General features: G+C 35.4%; 2 protein-coding genes, 1 long non-coding RNA gene and 1 other non-coding gene across 4 annotated transcripts; 1 reads left to right on the top strand and 3 right to left on the bottom strand.

Annotated features, from left to right (window-relative positions):
- Nucleotides 1-831: 831 nt before the first annotated feature.
- LOC127987702 (enhancer of split mbeta protein) lies at nt 832-4,961 on the bottom strand. The gene is made up of 5 exons (XM_052590065.1): nt 4,824-4,961; nt 2,826-3,057; nt 2,541-2,636; nt 2,349-2,442; nt 832-1,897 (listed from the first exon to the last, which is right to left on the bottom strand). Exons 2-5 carry the CDS (start codon nt 2,865-2,867, stop codon nt 1,179-1,181), a joined length of 951 nt encoding a protein of 316 aa, XP_052446025.1. The 5' UTR covers nt 2,868-3,057; nt 4,824-4,961; the 3' UTR covers nt 832-1,178.
- A 6,425-nt stretch (nt 4,962-11,386) lies between these two features.
- Nucleotides 11,387-13,086, top strand: LOC127987698 (transcription factor HES-7.1-A-like). Its single transcript, XM_052590059.1, has 3 exons — nt 11,387-11,652; nt 11,766-11,861; nt 12,210-13,086. Exons 1-3 carry the CDS (start codon nt 11,608-11,610, stop codon nt 12,708-12,710), a joined length of 642 nt encoding a protein of 213 aa, XP_052446019.1. The 5' UTR covers nt 11,387-11,607; the 3' UTR covers nt 12,711-13,086.
- A 4,781-nt stretch (nt 13,087-17,867) lies between these two features.
- On the bottom strand, nt 17,868-18,815 carry LOC127987690 (uncharacterized). The gene is made up of 2 exons (XR_008161327.1): nt 18,463-18,815; nt 17,868-18,145 (listed from the first exon to the last, which is right to left on the bottom strand). It is a non-coding gene; the product is annotated as an uncharacterized LOC127987690 (long non-coding RNA).
- Nucleotides 18,245-18,376, bottom strand: LOC128015025 (small nucleolar RNA SNORA57). The gene has a single exon (XR_008183754.1). It is a non-coding gene; the product is annotated as a small nucleolar RNA SNORA57 (small nucleolar RNA).
- Nucleotides 18,816-24,491: the final 5,676 nt, after the last annotated feature.

Below are 24,491 nucleotides of genomic sequence, written 5' to 3'. Positions count from 1 at the left end.
TTTCTATTGGTGACAGTTGATACAGCATTTCCCGTTTGTAAGGAGGTGGATAAATGATTTAAGTAATTTTGATAATTATTTAAGTCTCTTTGACCAGCAGAGGGCAACTGTACATAATGGAACCTGTAAACACAGCCTATAGACTAAATTAAAACCGTTATGAAAACAAGACAATACACGTGTAAAATGTAAAGATTGTGTTTTAGTACTACAGACATTGTACTTAATAAATCATATATATTCCTACATGTATATGCTCCTCTCTTTTATGAAATTTGTAAAAAAAAACAAAAAAAAAAAAAAAAAACACCTTTATACATAGTTGACAGTGACAGCAGTGTCCTGCAGTGTTGATCCATTTTATTTTTTAATTTTAAACATTTTTTATTTGTGTAGTTACACATGCAACTTTATGACATCATGAAATTCAATAGAGACTATAAGTGCATTGGTTTTAATTGTTCTTAAAATCTTCTGTTTATTTATTTATTGGTCCCTGAAATGACAATAACTGGAGGAATATTATATAATATAAAATAATTGTTTTATATTTTGTGTAATTACATCCAACCTTATGACCATGAGAAATTCAAGAGACACTTCTAAGTATCATGTTTTGTTGTTGTTGTTGTTTTTAAAAAATATATCATCTTGCCATTACAAGAACAGAAAAGCTATTTTAAATTGTAATAATATTTCACAATATTATGGTTTTTACTGTATTTTGATCAAGTTAATGCATTCTTGGTGAGCAGAAGAGACTTATTTTAAAAACAGATAGATAGATAGATAGATAGATAGTAGATAGATAGATCAAATAAATCATACAAATTAACAATATTATATAGATTTATTTAGTAAAAAAAAAAGAAAGAAATGTGCAGTTAATTTACAATGTAAAATAGAGACAAAATAAATATAAATATATATATGTATATACACAATTTGTATGCAATAAAGTATTTTAGATAGGAAAGTAGTGTGCAGAACAAAGAAAGAATGTGACAGTGGAGTTATAGCAAAGACTGCAGAACATATACATGAACAATAATAACAGCCGAGTCACGTGAGCTGATCACAGAGCTCCTGGTGTTTCTCACTCGCCTTCACTTCACTCAATGGCTGAAGGGAGATCTGAGATCTGATGGGAAGATGTCACTAAGTGTTTTGGGTTCTGCTCACCAGGGCCTCCACACAGACTGTGTCTGGTTGTGAAACAGAGCTCGTCTCAGAGTCCGAGGCTGACAGGAGGGACTCGAGCCATGAACATGAGCTCCTGGGACTGTAGACACGGCAGGCGTCGAGAGACTGAAAGATGAGGACGAAGAGTCGCTGGAGAGTGGAGAGAAGGTGGGAGAGAAAGGGAAATGGCAGGGGACAGAGAGGTACGTGGGAGAGCTGCTTGAGTAACAAGGAGACGGTGGAGGAGAGACGGAGTATGGAGGGGAGAGGTAGGGATGCGTCATGGCCTGTCCTGTGGGATGGAGCAGAAAAGATTGAGGATACAAACTATTGGTGTAGGAAAACGGCTCGGCGTTGGCTCTCATGTGTCCTATCGCAGGGACGTCCGTCCTGCACGTCAACTCTGCGTTTGGGATCCACGGATGGTGGGCAGCTTGGCTGGAAACTCTTCCCTGGGAAAGAGCACAGCTGTAGGAGTCAAGGTGGTGACACAGGCCTTGAACGAAGCTGTCTCGCTGGGACGGCTCTACACAGTCGATGAAGCTCGCCAGGCGGGACACACACTCCTTAAAACCAGCTTTGTAGACAGGATTGGAGGGCATCTGCTTCTGGACACTGATAGACTCGGGGACTGGAGCCAAGGGTTTGTGGGGTCTCCTTGAGAGCGCAGTCGGAGCGGGGGCATCATGGGGGTCCGAGTCTTTGTTAGAGTCGCCTGAAGGTTAAGGAGAGCCGGGACGCATGGAGGTAAAAGGAGGCAAAGAAAAAGAGTATAGGTGAGAAAGAATAAGATGAGATGTTAATGTAGGGTTGTTAAGCAATGTTTGAGTGTTGTGGAGTGAATATTTGAAATCAAGAATTGAAGCAGAGTTAAAGGAGGATTTTAGGAGAAAAAAGACAGTGGGTTTGGTTTATTGATCACCAAAATGAAAATTCAAAGAATATGTGGTATGTGGAGTTATTTTGGGGTTAGATTGAGGAATTGAGGATAGTGAGAACAGGAGAGGAAAGAGACAGAGACAAAATCAGTTAGATTCATCAGACTCATCAACCAGCACTTCATCTCGAGTTTAACACAAATATAAGCCCTCAAACTAATGATTTATATTACAATGTGGAAGAAGCACACTCTTTTAAAGTGATTTAAGTATAGACAGAAAACTTACCTAGACTATGTCTCCCAGCTGTGGCTTTTGTCCGAATGTATTCAACAGTTAGTTCCAGAATTTCAGCCTTCTCCAGTTTGGGGTTTTGAAGTCGCTGTAGAAGTGAATGTAAATGCATTATGCTGCTGAAATATTTCATTTAATTATATATATAAAGGAGGGCTGGATAAAATAGCGGATTTGATTTCTTACCGAGTCTAGAGTGTTCTCCAGGAGCAGTGTCCTCAGTTCATCTAAACGCTGGTTGATCCGGTCTCTCCGTTTCTTCTCTATCACGGGCTTCAAGATCTAGACCAATCACGTTATATTTTACATTTAAATTGCAAAACCCTATTTTTTTTTTTTTTTTTTTTTTTTTTTTGCTTTAAAAAAAAAGTGAACTTGAGAAGGTTTAAAATTCAAAAATCCTCTTAAATGTCCATTAAGAAAGAAATATCATAGAAGAGAAACAGCGCATTTAATATCTAGGCTACTCACTCTTTTCGCTGCTCGTCGATTTGCCATTTTTGGAGTAACCATGATCTGTTGAAGAGTAAGAAAACACGTATATTCCCGTTGGTCTGTGTTCTTCAGGAAGTTCTTCTGTGGTGAAGGGTCTCGTGAACGCGGGTCTTTATTGGGGATGCTGGCTTGTCATTGGTCACGAGGTGTCAATGACGTTTCTGGCCGTATGCTCGGTTCCCGCTTATGGCTTTCTGCTCAGTTACCCCTTTAATATATTCCAAGATAAGAAACTATAAATCGATTAGGTTAACAGTAACCAGACATTTTGTTCCAGGGAACTTAATTAACAGTATGCTGTAATTCGTCTTATAGATGATTTATATGTGGACATAATCGCATGAAAATAAAATTAGCATACACTTCCAAATCTTAGAAGTTTGGTTATATAAACAGTAATGAAGTCATAGAACGCTTGTGATTAAATGGACTGGTTTGTTCGTTTTATTGCGCCAATAATTCAATCCATCGCCAGTCCAATGCATTTTGAAGGCAAACTAACACTCAGTTCACCAAAACTCTCCTCCCGTCCACAGTTCACGACCTTTAACCTCGCGCAGCAAGCAGATAGTTGTGCGTTCAAAACCGACGTTTTCTTAAAAGCTCTTAACGCAAAAAAAAAAAAAAGTCTCAATGCGATCAATGCACAAATGTTTTACTACTATTTTGTTTGAAACATATTTTCGTAGAACTAAAAGCTTTGTTTAAGTGCTAAGTGACTCTTTAGGTTTTTCTAGTGGGAACAGAATATTATAGGCTACGACAAATGTGTAAAACGAGCACACTCACACGACCAGCACCAGACCTCCTCAAACCTCTCGGAGGCGATTAGAAGTAGGTGCTCAAGGATTGTCGTGCATTGCCTTCGATGCTCAGTGCAGAAACAAATAAGCACCAAATAAACATAACTGACTGGACTAAAATTGAAATTCGTAATTAAATCTCCAGCTTGCTTAACATGCACATATTAAAGCGGACCTTTGTTCATCATTATACAGCTGTAATATGCTAATAGGACAAAATATGCGTTTATTCCAAGTTTTTGCTTTTCCTCAGTAAGTGAAGCCTACTTACAAACAAACTGGGTAGATTACCTAACAAAGAAAGGAAATAATTCAACCTGAGAAATTCTAAGCATTTTTTTATTGTTATTATTATTAATATTTGTTTGTTTTTATTTGGAGAGCAAAGCAAATAGCAAGTTGCAAAACCCCATTTGGTAATCCCTGATGGCATGCTTGCCAAAAACAATCACGTCAAATGGATTAATGGATTACTGGTAAAAAAAAAAAAAAAAAAAAAAAAAAAGTATATATATATATATATATATATATATATATATATAGCCTAAATGCACTGTAAGTCGCTTTGGATAAAAGCGTCTGCTAAATGCATAAATGTTAATTTACATGAATTTACAATTTTGCTTATACTAAATTATTGAATTGGCCATGTGATGCTTCACTTTTTGACCCCTGCATGGCTCATGACAAACCTTAAGAAAAGTCCCGTGGGAAAGTTTAATGTTTGGTGAAGCGGAGTGGTTGCATACACACCCTTGCTCATAATTCCGTTAGTGTTATGATTCTGTTGACACGTCTGTTTAACGGTGAATATGGCGTGAAGTCTGCCGTGGACAAACGGACGCGAAGATGGCAGTCACGGGGAGGACACGACAAAGTTTGCAATGGGGGAGGACACTTAAAATAAAATATAATAAAAAAACAATACAGCTATCAGTTCAGTGCGATTTAATGACAAGAACTCAATATTGCTCAAACTAAATGTTTGTCTGACTTGATTTTAAAAGTTAGGCTATTATATTAAGACTGCATACGAGTTTAGAATAAGATAACACCTCAAGGGCCAAGATGGAGAAATCTCATGTCGCTGGCCTTAATAGTTCATTTTACGGAAATCGTGATATGAAGTTTTGCATATGCAAAGTGCTGCAGTCATTCAGAATCGTTTCACCTTTCTTCAATGCAAACCCATGATGCTGGTTTCTGATAGCCTGTCTGATGGCCGTCGACCAATTATTCAAATGTAAAACTTAGCGTGCACTGCTGCTGGACCATTACTGAGCACCAGAGCAAACGGGCACGTGCAAACTCCCGCCACCTGATGACCTGTTACACACAGGTGTGAATCAGACACGCTTTCAGCACGTGTTGAAGAGGGCAAGTAAACACCATCGAGAAGTCTGCAACAATAAAAGCATGACCAGCCACAGAATGGACCAAAGTAACCCGATGGACAGAGCTGGGTAGATACTTACAAATATAATCCGTTATTGATTCCAAATTACAAGCCACATTTTAGATAATAATTCCTTTTCGATTTTGATACATTCACATTGATTTAATTAGGATAATCTTGTACCAAATTAGTAAAAACAAAGGGTAAGAAAATATATTACATTAATTGTAATTAACAACATAAAACTAACATTAAAATACATTACATCAAGGTTTCCCAACTGGGGTTCGTATGGAACTGCAGGCCTCTATGGGGTTCGAGTTCAATGAAAAACTAATAATTCATTAAATCTATATATATATATATATATATATATATATATATATATATATATATATATATATATATATATATGTGTGTGTGTGTGTGTACTCTATTATGTCTTTCAGTTCAGACACATTCAATACTGTTATAGAAATTAACATTTCATGTAAAGACATCTTGTTTTTTATTTTTTTTTATCAATTATTATTACTAATTGTTCCTTCTACTTTCTCTTCCCTCACATTTTTCTTTGTGATAATACTCATCAACAATGCATAGATTAAAAAAAAGTTAATAATAGAATAATAGAACAATAATCACTGCACCTAAACACTTTTTCATATGAAAAATAGAGAGAGAGAAAACAAAACAAAACATCCACATATTCATATCAAACTCTTCATAACACCTAAATCCTAATAAGTCATTCAAATAATATTAGGACTAATCAAATATAATGTTAATTACATTTAAAGAGAGGTAGAATTATGTAAAGGTAATTGGATGTATTCCTTTATTTTATAATTTATACGTTGGTTTTAATGGACCCATATCTTTTCAAAATGTATACTTTTACTCTTAATTTCATATGTTATCCTCTCCGGAGAGTACACTTTAAATGCTGTAATTCTCAGGATTATAAATAAATATAACTCATCTTTACTAAGTAGCATAGGTCGTATACCCAAAACTACATTTGTACCTTTATTATACTTGATTTCTTAAAAAATGAATTATATTGCCTGAATTACTTCTGTCCACATTTATTATTATTATTATTATTATTATTATTATTATTTTGGTTTATTATTATTTATAATGGGCTTTACGTTCACCACAGTTTCTTCAACATGCTGAAGATAAGTGATTATATTTGGAAGATATTTCTGTTGTTATAAAACACTGCATATTTATTTTTCAAGCAGACTCTTGCCAGTTTGGAGATTGCTCTTACATTTTCTTTTAAACTTTGTTAGAAGCTTTGCTTCCAATCTCTCTTCTATTATTTTATCATATAATTCAATTTCCCATTTTGTTTTAGTTTTATATAAACCCATAGCCTTAATTTCTTTGAATATATTACAGTCATGCACAAACATATGGACACCCTTGGTAAATATGATCAAAGAAGGCTGTGAAAATTCATCTACACTGTTAAACCTTTTGATCTTTTATTTAAAAAATTCAAAAATATCTAACCTTTCATTGGATAATAAGAATTTAAAATGGGGGGAAATATCCTTATGAAATAAATGTTTTTCTCTAATACATATTGGCCACAATTAATAACACCCCTAGAGATTCTTATGAGTAAAATAACTCTAAAGTATATTCCCATTCACATTCACAATTTTGAGTACTCCAGGGTGATTATGAATATGAAATTATCCAAGCCATGGCTTCCTGTTTCACAGAAATATAAAGAGGATGGAAAACAAAGCTCAAATGCCCTTAATCATCCATCATAATGAGAAAAACCAAATAATATATTTCTGATGTGCAGCAAAAGATGATTGAGCTTCACAAATTGGAAAGTGACTTTAACAAAAGAGCTAGAGCAGTGACAATTCCCATTTCCACCATCAGGACAATAATGAAGAATCTCCAACCAACAGAAAATGTTACAAATCTGCCTGGAAGAGGTCGTGTGTCTATATCGTCCTAATGTGCAGCGAGGAGGTCAGTTTGAGAGGCTAAAGACTCTCCAAGGATCACAGCTGGAGAACTGCAGAAAATAGCTGAGTCTCTGGGTCAGAACCTACATCACCAGATGTTGTTTAGGAGGGTTTCAAGCTCATCCAAAAACAAACTAAAGCATATTCAGTTATCAGACACGACTGGAACTTCAAATGACTGGCTTCTATGATCAGATGAAACTAAACAAATAGCTTTTTAGCAGCAAACACTCAAGATGATATTCCCCCCATTTAAAATTCTTATTATCCAATGAAAGCGTACATTTTTGTGAATTTTTAAATAAAAGATCAAAAGGATTAACAATGCAGATTAATTTTCACAGCCTTCTTTGATCATATTTACCAAGGGTGTCCATATGTTTGGGCATGACTTTAGACCTATCAAGTTATCAACCCTATTCATTTTATTAACTTTAATCATAAAACACAAGTGTGAATATCAAAAAAAAAAAAAAAAAAACTTGTAATTTGTAAAATAATGTCCTATACAATATGAATTTTTTCCCCCATACTCTCAAATGTCTCATTATCTCCATAAATTTGATAAAATCCTTATAAAAGTCCTTTGCTACCTCATCAAAAGTATTTGGTTCAAAATCTGTATCTCTTGCTATTTCTCTTAAACAAACCATCTTGTGATCTTATTACTTTGCAAATTCTTATCCAACATTTAAAAGTTTCACCTGTATAATAATAACTATTCACCTTTTTTCTCCTCCACAAAATATGAATGTACTAATTGCCTCAGGTGACCCATACCTTTCCATTTTTATTTATGATCCACTTGCATCCAGCTCAAAATTGGCTTAATCTCATCTGCGTAATAATAATGCTCCTAATTTGACAATGATAAACCTCCCCTTTCTTTACTTCTTTGTAAAACCTTCAGTTTGACTCTCGGTTTCTCGTTTTCTAAACATACTATACCACTTTGTGAAATTAATAAGATGTACATCAACTTTGAGATTTTGAAACAGAAATAAAAGTCTAGGGAGTATACTCATTTTAATAGTACTTATTTTTTCAAATGAAGATAATAGTAATATTTTCCACCTTTTAAAATAATTTCTTATAGTAGTTTCTAAAGTATCATAATCACATATATACATTTTCTACATTATTAGTAACTATCCTAAGTACCTTATCACTGTTTGGTTCCATTTAATATCTTACGTCTTTTTAAAATCCTCATAAATTTAGCCTCTATTTCCATAGCTTCTGTCTTATTAAAGTTCAATTTATATCCTGAAATAATTCCATATAAACTGAGGGTACTGATGTTTCCTCATCTGTTAAAAACAGAATCACATCATCCGCATACTATGCAAGTTTATGTTCCTCATCTTAAATTTGAAGACCTTTTATTAAATAATTCACTTGTGTGCTATGGGGCTCTGTAAAGTGAATATCTGAGCTGATAAGGGAAGGGAAACACTTCTTAAACCTGCAATGATTTTTTGGTAAATCCAGTATTCAAATGCTAGAAAGTGAATGATCTTTCATGAGCATATGTTTGTAAACCCCATATTAGTGTTTTGTGCTATAAAATACCTTTTAAATGTTAGTTTGTTCTTTATTATTAATATTAGGATTTTTTAATATTATTAATATTATGTGGCTTTTCAAACTTTCATTTCATAGAGTTCACGCTTAGTAAAATATGTGTTCTTTTAAGAAATTGTTACTGAAAGGTTCCTTGAGGATTCCAAAATCAATTTGAAAAACCCTTTTTGGAACGTTCATTTAAAAAAAGAAAAAAAATGAATTTTGAATGTTTGTGAGTATGTGTGTAAATATTTCAAGCTTGACAATGGGCAACAGGTATGAGTGCTATGCTGGGAACCAGCTATTAACCCCGCTCTCCCAGTAACACTTTTTATTACCTGTCAGAGTTTGTAGATTCGAGCTGAACGCAGAGAAGGCGTCCAGTTCCCACGCTTCTCTCCAGAGCCGTCTGCGTTCACATGTAGTCGCCATTTTCATCACTTTGGTGCTGTTTGCCATTAACTATTTCTGTAGATTACCGTCCACAAGGTTATGAAGTTAATGTGTGAAAACTTTTGCGGATCGTTATTCCTTCACCTAAGACTGTCTATAACTGTCAGAGTTTATGTATTTATTATTTTTTTCATGTTCTACTCAGGAACACTAGCTAGAGACCAAGCTTGCAGGCACAAGGCGAAGATTAAAGCAAATGACACGCGACCATTAAAGTGTGAGGGTGGATGTGTTTGCACAGGAGAGAGGAGACAGTTCTTCTGGAGATTAGCATATTATGCACAGGCCTATGCTTCTACGTAATTCATTTTTAACAAACTAAAACTTCAGTGCGCAATTATTAATCTGCTGACTGTAATAAAGTCGGAAAACCCTATTGTTCCAAAAAAAAAAAAAAAAAAAAACATTTTCCGTAGATTGGCTTGCGTTATTATTCGGCACACTTGCTGCCAAGACAATTATTTATTATTTTCAAATGCTCCGAATATCGAAAATGTCACAACATGGCAGTGACGTAGCACATCACCTGAATTGAGAGCAATGAACTTTAATTCAGGGATGTCGCACAAAAGGCATCAGAGGGCGTGCAATTGCGTAAATATTTAAAATTGGCCCATAACCAACAACTGGCAATCAATTCAAAAGTGCTACGATGGGAACAAGCTACTGGCCACGCTCTCAGTAACACGACGAGCTTACACCTCACCTAGAAACACAGACCGACACCTCAGTCCTTTTTATTAGCCTACCTGTCAGAATTTGTACATTATCCTCAGACACGGGGAAGGTTCCCACGCTACTCTTCAATAAACATGCAAGTGCATGGGAATGCGTTCACATATAGTCTCTATCTCCATCACTTCTATTCATTGCATGGGTGTTGTGCCATTTAACTTGCGCTGCTGCTTCAGGACATGAGCTTAAAACTTTAGTAGGCTATAGGATATAATTGAGATGAAGTTCATTTCGATATGATCACAGTTAGATAAATGTATTTCTGTTTTCACCTTTTCCTTAGTTTAAAGCGTATCCCCATAATAGCAGTGATAGCATCTTGAGCCATGGAGAGACAAGATTGTTGGTTAGTCACCTGGTTTAAAGGATGGTAGCTGATTTCACTGACCAGGTGTTACCAACGTGACATTTTTTCTCTCTCTTGCTAGTTATGCCCGCAACCTAATAGCAACTGACGGCCGTACATTTGGGAACAGTCACAGTTATAGACACGCGCTGTCTTCGTACGCATTCGGTAGGAAAACCAATCGTTCCAGCCTCGAGTCTATTCACATAGTGATTTCAGTGCCATGAATAATCAGAGACCCAACTGCTTGCTTTTCATATGCGCGCGCTTTCACATGCAAACGCTCCACACGCGCCGCGTTGTTCAGGTGTGAGGTTGCCACGCGGCGCGCGCCCTCCTCAATTATAAAGAGGTGTGAGCACACGTTACCTTGCGACCCCCTGATGATTCACACACACAGATGATACAACGTTGATACTTTTTCATTTTTATTACTGAGCAAAACCCATTTATTATAAAAAAAGACTGACACTTATGAAAATTAAATTCGGTTACTATATTATTATGAATAGTGTGTAGACACTTTCCCATTTTCACACTTTACTTGAATTGGATTCAGCCTCAGTGTTATATGCCAACAAATTATAGTTCAATTTTTCTACATGGCAAAATGAAAAGTTTATATATATAGTTACATAAAGATAAAGCATAACAAATACAAGCATTGTAACGCAAGCTTTATTTATTCATTGAGCGTCTGTTTCAACCTGCTTTGAATAGGTGGCACGTGTAGGACTTTAAGAAACGTTCAAAAGTTAAAATATGCTAAATGGCATTGGAAACCAAACTGACACATACTGCAGCAGTGGAAATAAAGATGTTCTTTTGTTATTCCGATGGCGTGTCTGTCCAGCGGCGCGTGGGCTATTGATATGCACGTGCCCACGGAAGTCCAGGTGTCAGTGAGCGCGCACCATCAGTCCTTTTGATCCAAGGCTGCACTGAATGTCTAAAACCAATTCAGTGCAGATTATATGTTAGCTGCTACAGTTAGGCCTAACTGCATACACGTGATGGGAATTTAAAAAGTATTTCTAATTTATATGTAGGCCAATAAACTATCCGTAGCCTACGTTATCATTGTTAAATGACGTCGATGTAATGCTTTTGAAATTATGTTTGTCTTACATGGATACAACCGAGTCTGACCTTTAAAATTACAGTGACTTCTAATTTTGTAGCCTTTAGCCTATCTTTTTAGTGTTTTGCTCTTTTTGGCAGGGAACTGTGCATGAGAGCAAAGCGCCTCAGTGATTGGTCGGTGGCATGGAGTGGGCGTGGCTTGTCACCAAGCCTCTGAAAGCCTATAAATACGAGCGCTCAGCTTCAGAGAAGCATCTCACATTTGACTGCGCGCCTCGAACAGAGATCTTGTCCAGCACACCGAAGAGAAGAGAACTCGGATCTTTACAGGACTATATCATCACTGATATAAACTACTGTTTGGAGTACACGTGCTATGAAAATCCTCGGAGAGACTGGGACCATTAAAATGGACAGAAAGGTAGGCTAAATTATGTATTTCTGTGCATTCTAACAAACTGTGGTCAGACTGGCATACATGCTTTGATATAACCTGCCCTGTCCACTGAGATGAGTCTTTTATGTTTCCTGCAGCTGTTGAAACCTCAGGTAGAAAGACGAAGAAGAGAAAGGATGAATCGGAGTCTGGAGAGCCTGAGGACTCTGCTTCTGCAAGGCCCCGAGCACAATGTAAGGAAACAGTTCTCTGTATCTCCTCAACACAGTGTCATCTTTTAATTATATATCTATGATCTCAACTAAGTCTGTATTTGCTTGTCTGAATTCTCCTCTCAAATCAGAACGCCGTACAGAACTACCAAAGTCTGCTATAAGTTTGATTGCATCATATGATAATTGCTGTTATTAGTGTTCATCTTCTGTTTGATTATGTCTTTAATTGATTTTTCCGTTCATTTGCACATAAACTGATAAGCTACTACTAAATAGAAACTTAATTTTCTGTGGAGTTGCTTTGCAACGATTTGTATCGTAAAAAGTGCTATACAAATAAACTTGAATTGATTTATTTTTTTGCAGAGTCCCTCTCAAAGGAGAATAGAGAAAGCAGAGATCCTGGAATACACTGTCCTGTTTTTGCAAAACTCTGTCGCTCAGGCCAAGAAAGCGAAAGATGTGGAAGGAGCAGAAAAGCACCAGTTCATGGATGGCTTTTCGTCGTGTCTTCAGAAAGCGGCCTGTTTCCTGTCAGATGAAGATAAGGCCCCGGGACTGGAAGGTGCAGTAAGCGCTTCGCTGTGCCAGCGTCTGACCCGGCCCTGTGTGTCCACCACCGTCCGACTGCCTTTCAGAGTCCAGAACTGGTCCAGAAAGCAGTTTCCACATTCAAATGCACAGCATCATCTGCGGCAGGACTCTGTCTGCAAACAAGGACTTCCATCAGCTTGCAGCAAAGTTGTGCCACATCCTAACAGGACTGCAGTCAGAAGCACAGACTCCAACACACTGCATTCGACAGCCCCCCCGACCTCTCAACACCAGACCCCGGTCAGCCAGACGGTCTGGAGGCCTTGGCCTTGAGAGAAATTAAAGACATTTGCAGAGACTCAAAATACTGGGCTTGTGTAATATTTAGACATGTTTCATCTCATGCAGAAGGACGTTTATTTAAAAAAGAAAAAAAAAGAAAAAAAAATGTTGTTTCATGATTTTATCATCTGGCAACACATTAGAAATATAAAATGTGTAAATAGTGTATGATAAATGATGCAATATATTTTTTACACAGATTTTCTTTTCCCTTTTCTTTCTTTTTTTTTTTTTTTTGCATGATCTGTACTAGGTGTATGATCATTTGTAATACATAGCTGATGTATGTATTTATCTATTTTGCACATTAATTTATTCACGACATTCCCTTTTTCATAGATGTATATTTGGGGGACTGAAACCAATAAATTCCATCATTAAAATGAAATATGCTTTTTTTTATTATTGTTTTTAACTACACATTAATCGTCGATTTCGTGAAGATTTAAGATCTGAGGTTTTCGATCGCTTTCAGCACGCGCCGAACATTTACAGTCGACTTTGATCCTCAAACCCTTTGAAATGCTCGCGACCAAATGTGTGGCACACTTCCACGCGACTTCTGTTCCGACACCTCTGGCTTCCTCTGCTCATGCTAATAAATGAACAGTGCGAAAAGGCGCCACGTGCCTTGACACCCTCGGAGACATCCGCCTAAACAAAGGTACTGACGTCATAAAGAGTGAGTTTTCACTCTGTGGGCTATTATGTCTTAAATCATAGTGTTTCCAATTGACTTTATCATATGAGCTGCAGCTGTGTTAAAAAATATATATATATGCACGAACATCGGAAAACATTTCATTTGAGGAACTCTAGCCTGTTAGATATTTGTACTGCTTTCTTAACTATTTTGCAACAAAATCAGGCATCATTTTTTAAAATGCTGGGAAAAGACTGCTAGACATCAGAGAGATGTTAATGAGGACAAACGGCCAAACTGTTACCTGGTTTGACACGTCGTGGGCTCACAGTTTTGTCTTGCAAGTGTCAAGACCACATGACTCGACGACTGGCACGCGCATTTCCATCCGTTTGAGTCAGAGACGCGTGAATTTCTTTACGTTATAAACCTGATTGTGGCTCGGGAATGAAGCTCAGATGTCTTTCCCACGCTTCACCCTTTCAGGTCGGTTGGGCTTTAACCATTAAAAAGGATGCTTGTTAATAAATAAATAAGTTTAAGAATGGTAACAATGGTTGGTTCACAATTTTGTTTCTTCTTTATTCTTTTTATGCGATGCATCGAAAACATCTTCGTAATTTTCGGAAAGTTGTATTATTGTTGTCGAAGAATTTACAATTTTAATATGTTGAAAATCTTGCAGGAATTCGTTTTGTTGCTGTCAAAATTGATGATGAATCGCCAAATGGAAATATAAATATTGATACGCACATTGAGTCGACCCTATCTTCAGCGCTTTCATTCACGTCTCATTCTGTTCTCATTAAAGTGTGTTCTCTGCCTGTCAAATACTGTTTGTGATTATACTTCACCTAAAGAAGCTTGTAAAGTGGCATACATGTCGATAAAGTGTAACGGCATAATATTTTTATGAATTGACATGTATAATTTAATTTGAACTTACATCAGTAATAAAATTAATAACAGATCTCTAAAAAGATGTGAATCTCTATATTGACTGATTTCTAAAACTCTTATAATTCCTTCGATTTTTGGAAGATCTAACCAACTTAATGTTGTGTTCTCACTACAACTGGAATTTTCTACATCTCATGTTGCACAATGGAAAGTAAGTAATCATACATTTCTACACAAACGAGTATAATATACTCATGCCTTTATTATTATGAGTATAGGTATCTATGATTTTTTTTCCACTGGTTGCTAACAAACGAATCAAACATCAGATTTAAAGTATTATAGTGTACATATCGTATCAGCACATTTAATAAAACCTCTGTATAAAAGCAGGACAGGATCTCTGCTCTAATTATTACTGGTAACAGGGTTGGGTGAAGATACATCAACATGTATTTTAAAATAAAATACCAAATACCTTCATTTTGAGTGTTTAAAAATGAACTACAAAATACAGCAGCCACACCATGTATCAAAATAAACTACTGTATTTTTGTATTTTAAAAATACAAAAAAATAAATAAATACTTTGACTGCAAACTAAACAAATTGATTGCACCTGCATTCATAGTAACACATTTCTAACTAATTAATCATTTGAATGTTAATCATAAGTATTATAATATATTATGTGTCAGGTATGTAATGTTCTGCAAGTGAACATCTCTTGATTGTGTCATCCCAAAGAAGCACAAAGTCACTTTTATGGACTTTTAAATTAAATGTTCCCTTCTGGTGGAATGAACTCCCCAACTCAATCCGATCAGCTGAGTCCTTAACCATCTTCAAGAATCGGCTTAAAACACATCTCTTCCTATCTTTATTTGACCCTCTAACTTTAACACTCACTATTCTAATTCTATTCTTAAAAAAATCTAACTACCTTTCTAATCTTTTTGTATTCTATTTTATTTTCATTTATTATGCAACTGTGTGTGTGTGTGTGTGTGTAAAGACCTCTAACACTAGCTTGCTCTATTCTTTTTTTATTCTATCTGTTTTCTTTTTATTTATTATATTAGTTAAAATCCCATGCTACGTGTACTGTGTTAAACTAACTGAGACTTGTTATAGCAATGTTATATATCATTGCTCTTTTTGTTGTTTTTGATTGCTTCCACTGTCCTCATCTGTAAGTCGCTTTGGATAAAAGCATCTGCTAAATGAATAAATGTAAATGAATTTAAAATCATGACCCTACTAAACAGCTATTTCAATTAGGGGACAATATTCAGCAATCAAACATCTATTTTGTGGAAGTCGTGGCCTAGTGGTTAGAGAGTTTGAATCCTAACCCCAGGGTTGTGGGTTCGAGTCTCGGGCTGGTAATACCACGACTGAGGTGAACCCCAAACTGCTCCCCGGGCGCCGCAGCAGAAATGTCTGTCCACGGTGCATATGTGCACTTAGGATGGGTTAAAAGCAGAGCACGAATTCTGAGTATGGGTCACTTGGCTGTATGTCATGTCATTTTATTATTTATCAATCACTGAACACCTGTTTGGAAGCTGAAAACAAACATGTTAGCTTTTCAACAATTATTAAATGATCAGCATGTTTTTTTTTTAAATGTAGCCAGAAATGTATTCAGAAAGTAGCAACAGAACTTGTCAATGAGTATTAACCCAACTCCCACCACTGAATCTACTGAGAGACATAACAGTATAGTGGACACATATACATTAATAGTGTAGTAAGAACCTTTACTTATAATCCAAAACATTTGAAAAGTTCTAACAGAAACAGTCAAACTTGTGAGAAAAGTGTTGATTTGATGACAAAAAAACTGATTTTAATGATTTGAAAGTAATGTTTTTGTATAGCAATTATTCTGTTGTGGAAACATTTATTTAACTTAGATGACCTAAGTAGCCGTTTCTCTAGTGTAATTTGATGCTTTAACTTCAGCCCCACATGCTAAGACAGGATGCTATGTTATGGATGTTTGGTTCGGGTCTATTAAAAATGTTACAACCAACAGCTGATGACTCCAATGAGTATCGATCACATCTTCTGTTGAGGCAAAGTCGCATGAGGTTTTTGCCTCAACTGAACGCACAATATTTTTGCACACATTATACAAATTTATTGGTTTAAATGGTTCATGTTCATGCCCCTGAGTCACTGATGTTCAAACAAGAAGTGTTACATCCGTCCCTGGTCTCCCTGTCACCGCTTCTACAACAGACTGGCTATTTGTTTTCTCTTTCCTTTGATAATTGACTAATACTTTATTCTGTAATACAATAAAATAGATTATATTTGCATTGTTTACTGCACTTAATAAAATAGCTTTAAAATATCTGAATCACAGCATTATATTTCTCAGCAGTGAGGAAGTCAAATGGAAATGCATTAAACGCACAGCTTCATTGTCTGTAGAGAGACTAACAGATGCAGGTAATTCACACACTTATCTCTCGTCTCTCTCTCAAAGTTGACATATTTCTATAGAGAAATAGAAAATAATAAGTAAAAAAAAACTCTAATAAAGACCCAGAAAGACATTTAGTAGTTTTTTCACTGGCAAGATGCTTAGCACCACCTTGTGGCTTTATCATCATACTACAAAGGTACTTTAATCACATACTATACTATTTAGACAGACCCAGTAACGTTACAAATAACCAAAGGTTTGAATTGACGTGAAGCGATTTGAAAACGTTTCTTTACATCAGGCCAGAGTAAGAGAAGCCTGTAAAGGAATTGGATACTTCGACATAATTTATATTCAATGACAACTTGCATGCAAATGAACCCATAAACTATAAATGAATACGCAAGTTATGAGTTATTCACCAAAAATGCAGCACATTGTAGAACGCGATCTGATTTAGAAACGCCAACTTCCAACAAATGAATGGTATAAACCAGTATAGTTATGAAAACCCTGTAGTTCTTGTACTTCACATTTTAAATCTAATCAGCTTGATCAATACAAGTGTTTTTAAGAATGAGGTTTTAGTGTAACCACAATCATCACCATGACATAACTATGGAAAATTAAAGCAACACTATGGAAATTTTATCGCTCTTGCTGTTAATAAACATAACTGCATGCATCCGCGGAAGAACACTCTAACCGGAACTACGTCACAAAGTGTGTCTATGGCGACTCACGCAGCTATAAGTTACTCCGCAGCGGTCACTTATAAATGTACCGTTGTGATTTGTTATATAACAAAAAGGCAGTGTGGAAGATTAATTTATGGACTCGCACGCTGTATACATTTAACAAATTTTGAATCAACATGATGTTGCTTTTAAGAGTTACGTTCTCAAAAAATAAATCCATTGTGGAAACAACGATAAGAGAAACTAATAAAACACAATATAGAGGTTTTAAGTTTGTACACATTAACATTTAGTGTACAACTTTAGCAGTTTGGCGAGACTGCATCACCATCAAACCAGATCCAAACTAAAGCACATTACTTCCATTATAAGTCAACTTACTGGGATTAAAATTTAATTCAAACTACATAATAAGTAAACCAGTTAAGGACACCTCACAAAAGGCACATTGTAAAGAACAGGCCAGAGACTAAAGACGCATGGTTTATTAATAATGCTCAAAATACAGAAACACGTTTAAATATGCTATAAACTGGACCAAAAAAAATATGGCAAAAATAGTCGGTGCATGACTACAGACTTAAAACAAAGGGTTAAACAGGTTCCAACATTTTTACATAAAGGACCAGATACAAATTAATGAAACACCAATTCCAGCGTTGGGCCTTCAGAAGCAGGTTCACTTCTGTGGACGTCATGGACTCTTACTTGACCAGTTTTCAGATGCTTTGACGAAAAAGCACGTAACCTGTAAAATAAAAATGACAACTTGAGTAAAAAAAATAAAAGGGATGAAATCAGTAAATATTAACATCCGCTTCAGACAACAAGCAGAAAGTGCACGAGAACATGTCCCAGTGATTGAGGATAGAACCAGCCGATGGGGAACACGCTGGCACCGAAGACATACACTGGCTCTTTTATTCCTCCGTACATACACACAAGGGTACAGAAAACCACGAGCATGCCAAGAGGGAGGGCTGAGCTCAAAGGTACATTAAAAAGTATCACTTTCATCTCAAGATCACCCACTCCAAACACATTACACCCAAAATAAACTCTTACCATCGCACACGCTTCTCGAGGACTGCCGCAGAGAAAGAATCATGGCCGCTCGTCTCATTTTATACCAGCTCTGTCACGCCTGTAAACTGACGCAACTGACGTCGTCACTTTCAGGCATCCAATCATCTGCCGCATTCACGTAATTGGGGCGGGGCAACAAGGGCAAACAACAAGCGACCCTTCTCGCAAACAACGATGCGGTCAAGTAGGGGGTGTGGCTTCTCAGCGCAGAATCTTGAATGTAATTAAGTGTTAAAAAAACAAATATTTTAATTGTACATATATTTGTAAAAAAATGTATTAGTATTATTTAACAGTTCGTCATGTGAAAGAGTTTACATCGTGTCCAATTTGTTTTACTATCCACTTGTAAGCAGTTATTTTAAATCAATATATGATAGGATAGCCGATTTCATGACATTCTATCTTTTAAACTGTTAAATGCACTATTTGCATTTAATAAACTATTTGCATTTACTAAGAGACATTACGAATTCCAACAATCACTTTGAAATGATTTTAAAACTGGGTCTATAAGTAACCACAAACAATTGACATAGGTCCATATTGAACAACGATGAGTAAAGAAACAGATATCACGTGACGAAGCGCTGATCCGCTAGGCTTTACTGGACACAGCAAAACCTACTGCGCATGCGCACAAAATAATTACAATTTTTGCTTTATTGTAAAGGGTGGGTTTAGAATTAGGGTAGGTGTATATGTTAATAAAACACAATCTAAAAGTTAGAAAATTAAATATATTTTTAGCTTTTTGCTGTATCCCTTCTATCCACTTTGTTGTTGTAAAAATGTTTTGAAAACAACAGCGTGATGTAAACTAAACTGAGCCTAGTTTATAAAACCTGACAACAGTTGCTGTCCAATGGACTTTACCGTGCGAAAATCGACCATGGTTATATATATATATATATATATATATATATATATATATATATATATATAGATATATATATATATATCTATCTATCTATATATATATATATATATATATATATATATATATATATATATATATATATATAATATATATATATATATACTTTTTAGTTTATAGGCTACAGTTTGCAGTATGCTATAGTAATCTAGTTATGCTGCAGGTATACTTGCAGTGAACTTATTCACGTTATTCAAAAATGTTTGTAAAACATTTATTGATCTACATTTTTATTTCTTCTTAATTAGTTGACCGAATTTGTTTGTGCTTTTTTTATTCAAATGCTTATGTACATATCTTGTTAGGATGAAGTGTTTATTAATAATTAACTAATAATCTAATAATTAAAGTGTTAATTTAAATTAACTTTAAAACATAGTAAATCTAAAATAATAAAGGGGAAGAAGAAACCATTAAAATAAAAAAACTAAATGTGCTTCAGTATCAGAGGGCTTTAAGAACTGATTGAGAATCAATGGACAAAGAACTCCGGTGCATCTGAGAATTGAATTTTCTCTCACCTCCAAACTATTTATATAAAAAAAGATTTTAATGAAAAAAATATTTCCAGAGCCAAGACTGCTTGATAAAGTGTCTTACCTAAAACCCTCAATGCTACTATGATATCTTGCAGCTGGAATACACTACAGATTTTATAACACTAGGCATCACACACTTTATAAAGAGTAACAGAGGAAAAGTGTGCATTGGGAACATTTCTCACTATTAAAGGGTTAGTTCACCTGAGAATGAAAACTCGTCCATCTTCGACTCCCCCGAGAAGCATCCTAACTGTGTGTGACTTTCCTCTTTCAGAATAATCCAATCTGAGTTATATTAAATATTGTCCTTGCTCTTCCAAGTCTTTCAATGGGGGTAAGCGGGTGTTTGTTGTCAACAGTTCAGAAGACTTATATTGCGTTCATCTGTTATAAAACATTCCTCACACTGCTATGGGGGGTGAATAAAGTCCCCCTCAATGGGGGTAAGCGGGTGTTTGTTGTCAGCCTCTGGGAAATGTCTCCTCTTGGCTTATCTTGAAATCCGCCAACGTTTTTCTTTACAAATCCTCGTTTTGTGCTTCTAATTTGAGACCATGGGTTCACTACAGGGGGCATTTATTCACCCCCAAGGCCATGTGAGGGACATTTTATTACAGATGCTCGCACTTTATTTCAAGTCTTCTGAACTGATGACATCAAACACCCACTTAACCCCCATTGAAGGGTTTGGAAGAGCAAGGAAAAGTTTTAATATAACATTGAATGGATTATTCTGAAAGAGGAAAGTCACATACACCTAAGATTTTTTGTTTTTCAGCTTTCAGATGATTTATAACTCTCATTTTGGAAAAAATTACCCTTAGTTCACCCAAAAATGAAAATTATAAGAATGAGAGTTATATTAAAAATAGTTGTTGATCTTTCAAGCTGTTTCATGGCACTCATCGGGTGTCACACGTATCAGTCCAAAAGAACTTAAATAAAAAGTGTCCATCCATAACTAAAGTGTCTTACATGGCTCTGGGAGGTGGAAGACAATTTTTCAGATAACTCTTATTGGATTCGTCTGAATTAATTAAGTTATATACACCTACATTGACTTGAGGGTGAGTCATTTATTGTCTAAAAATGGGTGAACTATCTTTTTAAGCCGGTCAAGGGTCACATATGACATTTTGAAGAAATTTTTGGCATAATATTGCCCTCTGCCTTTAGATTTCAAATCTCATTCATGCTTTTTATTATTCAGTTAGTAAACAAAAATACAAATCCTGGAATTATATCTTATGTCCAATCAACAATCAATTGATGAAATCAAGTCTCACGTACATTTGTTTTTTCTTATTTGATAACTGGCTTCTCAATGTGTCTCAAAGTCTGTTGTAACTTCTGTTTCATTCCAACTTTAAGCTGTTATACTCGCAAGTTGCAATGTAAACAGGATGAAGAAAGGAGTGATCTCTTATTAAAACAGATGCACATTAAAAGTATACTTTATATTGTAAAGTCAATATAAATATCACATTATAATGTGATCATCAGCAATAAACCGTATATTTAAAAGAAAACTTTTCCAAAAATGCTGGCAGGGAAAGAGTTAAGTGTATACAAATCATCCAGATGTTCAATAAAACTCAGCTTATCAAAGTTCGTATCACTAGCAAACTGATATAAATATCTAAGAAGTATCACCCCGTCCAAAACTGAAATCATTTCAACTACTGCTAAAAACTTTAATAAAAATCGAGTGACATGTTTTTGTCTCTTCAGGTTGTGGCCATTGTAGATCCCCACATTAGGGTGGACAGCAGCTATTAGATTCACCATGAGATTTTCTCCAAAAGCTTTTATGTCAAGAACAAAGATGGAGGAGACCATGAAGGCTGGTGTTGGCCAGGTGTGTAGCTACTCATCCAGCTGCCTGTTAAAATCAGTCGGGCTATCCTGACTCCACTAACCCTGAGATGATACAGGGGTTTCATCTGATTTTAAATGGAAACAGCACGGACAAAGCCTTAATTTGTTTATATGAAGAGATTTATTTTATTTTTGTTATTTATTTGATTTGGGACTTGGTTTAAAATTTCAATGTAGTTTTGTTATTTAAACGTGCAGCATTTTGTCTGAGCAATAATAAAAATTCACCTTTTCATTCATAATTTGACATGAATCTCATCTATCGTGAAATCCGTATCATGAATCATATTGCATTGTGAGTTGAGTGAATCGTTACATCTCTATTTGATTCCAAAAAACATTTGCAACATCGCATTTTAACCCCAAAATAAGAAGAAATAAATATATTTAATCTTAGAAAAATTAAGCATTTATTTATAAATTATATATATATATATTTTTTTTCTTCACACAAACTGTTATGAAGTACTAATGCAAATACATATGTATGGAATTAGAAAACAATACAATTTATTTATTTATTTCATGAATATCTATGATATCTTAAATCATTCCCACTCCACCAGGACATTTTATTTGTAGCAATTAAAGTTTTATTATTTTGTGTGTGTGTGTGTTTAATTTTTGTTTTACAGTGGCAATTTGATGTGCCACTGTTGCATTTTGGTGCATAATAATTTAATATACAGAAAGGATGGTTAAACTCAGCACAAAAAATGGATGCAATATAATATTTTTGATAAATATTTTATTACATTTTTGTCACATTTTTTTATTACAGTTTTGCTCAAATTACCTTTTAAGTGGATTTTTACTCACTGACCCGGTGAGAACTAATGTAACTTTATTAAATATGGTATTAGCTTTAAAAAATGTCAGTTCTCAAACAGTGTTAAATAGGGGTTCAAATTATTGATGCTCTTTTTTTCAGACCTTTATGGGTAGAGTATCCTGATGATGTCACCACTTTCTCAGTTGAGGTTGAGTACTTGGTGAGGTGAGGTTTGAAACAGTTATAATTAGTCCAAATATGTTTTAGCAGAGAAGGCTAACTCAGGGTTATTTCTCTTCACAGGGAAGGATATCCTGGTGCATCCCGTTATTGATGAGGGTGCTACTGCTGTTACTGCCTATCTGCCTTTTTACTTTTTATTAAGTCTCTCTAAAGCCTCAAACTCTTCCTCTGGGTTGCTCTTGTAGGTCTGGTATGATGTTCACACTTTCCAGAAGCATGATGGGGAATGATTTTTCACTCAGTTTCACTTTTGGACTTTTCCATAGTTTTTTAGTGCATGTAGTGCAGTAAGTGCTTCATGCTGACTGCGGTCAGTGCTGCAGGGCTCTGCTGAAGGAGAGCTGTATATCGTGTATAGCTGTATGACTTCCATACATTCAACTTTGAAAAAGCAAAGCAGTTAATCCACAGACATTTTTCATTCTCTGCCAAAATGCTGTCTTCCAGGTCAGTCTGCTCTCTTTTTCTTTGCAGCTGTTACAAATGTAGATTGCCATGCTGTTTCCTAACTTTTGGTCTCTCATCAGAAATCTGGCCCCAGACTCACAGTTTTCCACTGCCTCTTGGAAAGAGAAGATTGTGATCATTGGATGCAGTCAGCCGTCCTCTGCTGCTCTGAAAAATGCAGGTCAATGTCACTGATATATTAGAGTGCTTTACTGCTAATATCGTTGGCTTTCTTATGATAAATTGCTGGTGTTTTTCCTGAAGTCTAATGTCTGCTTTGGCTTTCTCACAGACTTCTGTCATGCAGGCTTTATTCTCTAACAACTTTTCAAATAACAGATTATTTAAAAGTGCTGTCATTTTGCAAACATTCAGGTACTGTGTTTGCTCACCATTGTTGTCCTATGTAAATGTGGGTCCTGAAGTAAGACCCATTGAGAACCACTGGTTTTGCATAACATACAGAATTCATTTTCTGTCTTTTTCTTTCAGATGGGAACATGCACAGAAAAATTGCATTTTTTGGTGATGTATCTGCTGAGGCAAATATGAATGCAAAGAGATTTTGGGAAGCCACCGGGATATTGAGAGAGGTGTTTGATGACATACTGACTTAAACTCTATTGTGTGATTTCACATGACAGGCTGAAACAACTCGTTTAGACAGCCATTTGTCATTTAAATTAGCAATTTAATAACTAGTTTAAAGTTAAAACACAGAAATAACATACAGGATGTTCATTTATAGATTGCACAAATTATATATTTTTTCCTCAGGTCATGAAGTGTTTTGGCATTAAAAATAATCCTTCAAAAATAATTTTAATATGCTCAGTTAACTAAATAAATATCTTTACTGTTACTTTTGATCAGTTTAATCTGATTAAATTATGTTTGTACCCCCAAATTTATGAATGGTAGTGTATCATGAATTTCACAAAAATACTAAGTGGCAAACATTGATAATAATCAGAAATGTTTCTTGAGCAGTAAATCATCATATTTTCATGATTTCTGAAGATCACGTGACACTGAAGACTGGAGGAATGACGCTGAAAATACAGCTGCACATCAAAGAGATAAATTACACTTTAACAGATACTGACATAGAAAAGTTATTTTAAACGAATAATATTTCACAATATAACTTTTCTGTATTAATTATGAAATAAATGCAATTTTGGTGAGC

This window comes from Carassius gibelio, chromosome A5 (genome assembly GCF_023724105.1).
Source record: "Carassius gibelio isolate Cgi1373 ecotype wild population from Czech Republic chromosome A5, carGib1.2-hapl.c, whole genome shotgun sequence".
Classification (NCBI taxonomy): domain Eukaryota; kingdom Metazoa; phylum Chordata; class Actinopteri; order Cypriniformes; family Cyprinidae; genus Carassius; species Carassius gibelio.
Note: the sequence above shows the minus strand (reverse complement) of the source record. Positions and strands in the feature narration are given on the sequence as shown.

Excerpts from the sequence above, each read along its gene's own strand:
- LOC127987698 (XM_052590059.1), top strand. The coding sequence starts at position 11,608 with ATGAAAATCCTCGGAGAGACTGGGACCATTAAAATGGACAGAAAG. Across the intron at positions 11,653-11,765 it reads CCATTAAAATGGACAGAAAG|CTGTTGAAACCTCAGGTAGA; the intron begins GTAGGCTAAATT and ends TGTTTCCTGCAG. Across the intron at positions 11,862-12,209 it reads TGCAAGGCCCCGAGCACAAT|AGTCCCTCTCAAAGGAGAAT; the intron begins GTAAGGAAACAG and ends ATTTTTTTGCAG.
- LOC127987702 (XM_052590065.1), bottom strand. The coding sequence starts at position 2,867 with ATGGTTACTCCAAAAATGGCAAATCGACGAGCAGCGAAAAGA. Across the intron at positions 2,443-2,540 it reads TGGAGAACACTCTAGACTCG|CGACTTCAAAACCCCAAACT; the intron begins GTAAGAAATCAA and ends TCACTTCTACAG. Across the intron at positions 1,898-2,348 it reads AGCTGGGAGACATAGTCTAG|GCGACTCTAACAAAGACTCG; the intron begins GTAAGTTTTCTG and ends CTTAACCTTCAG.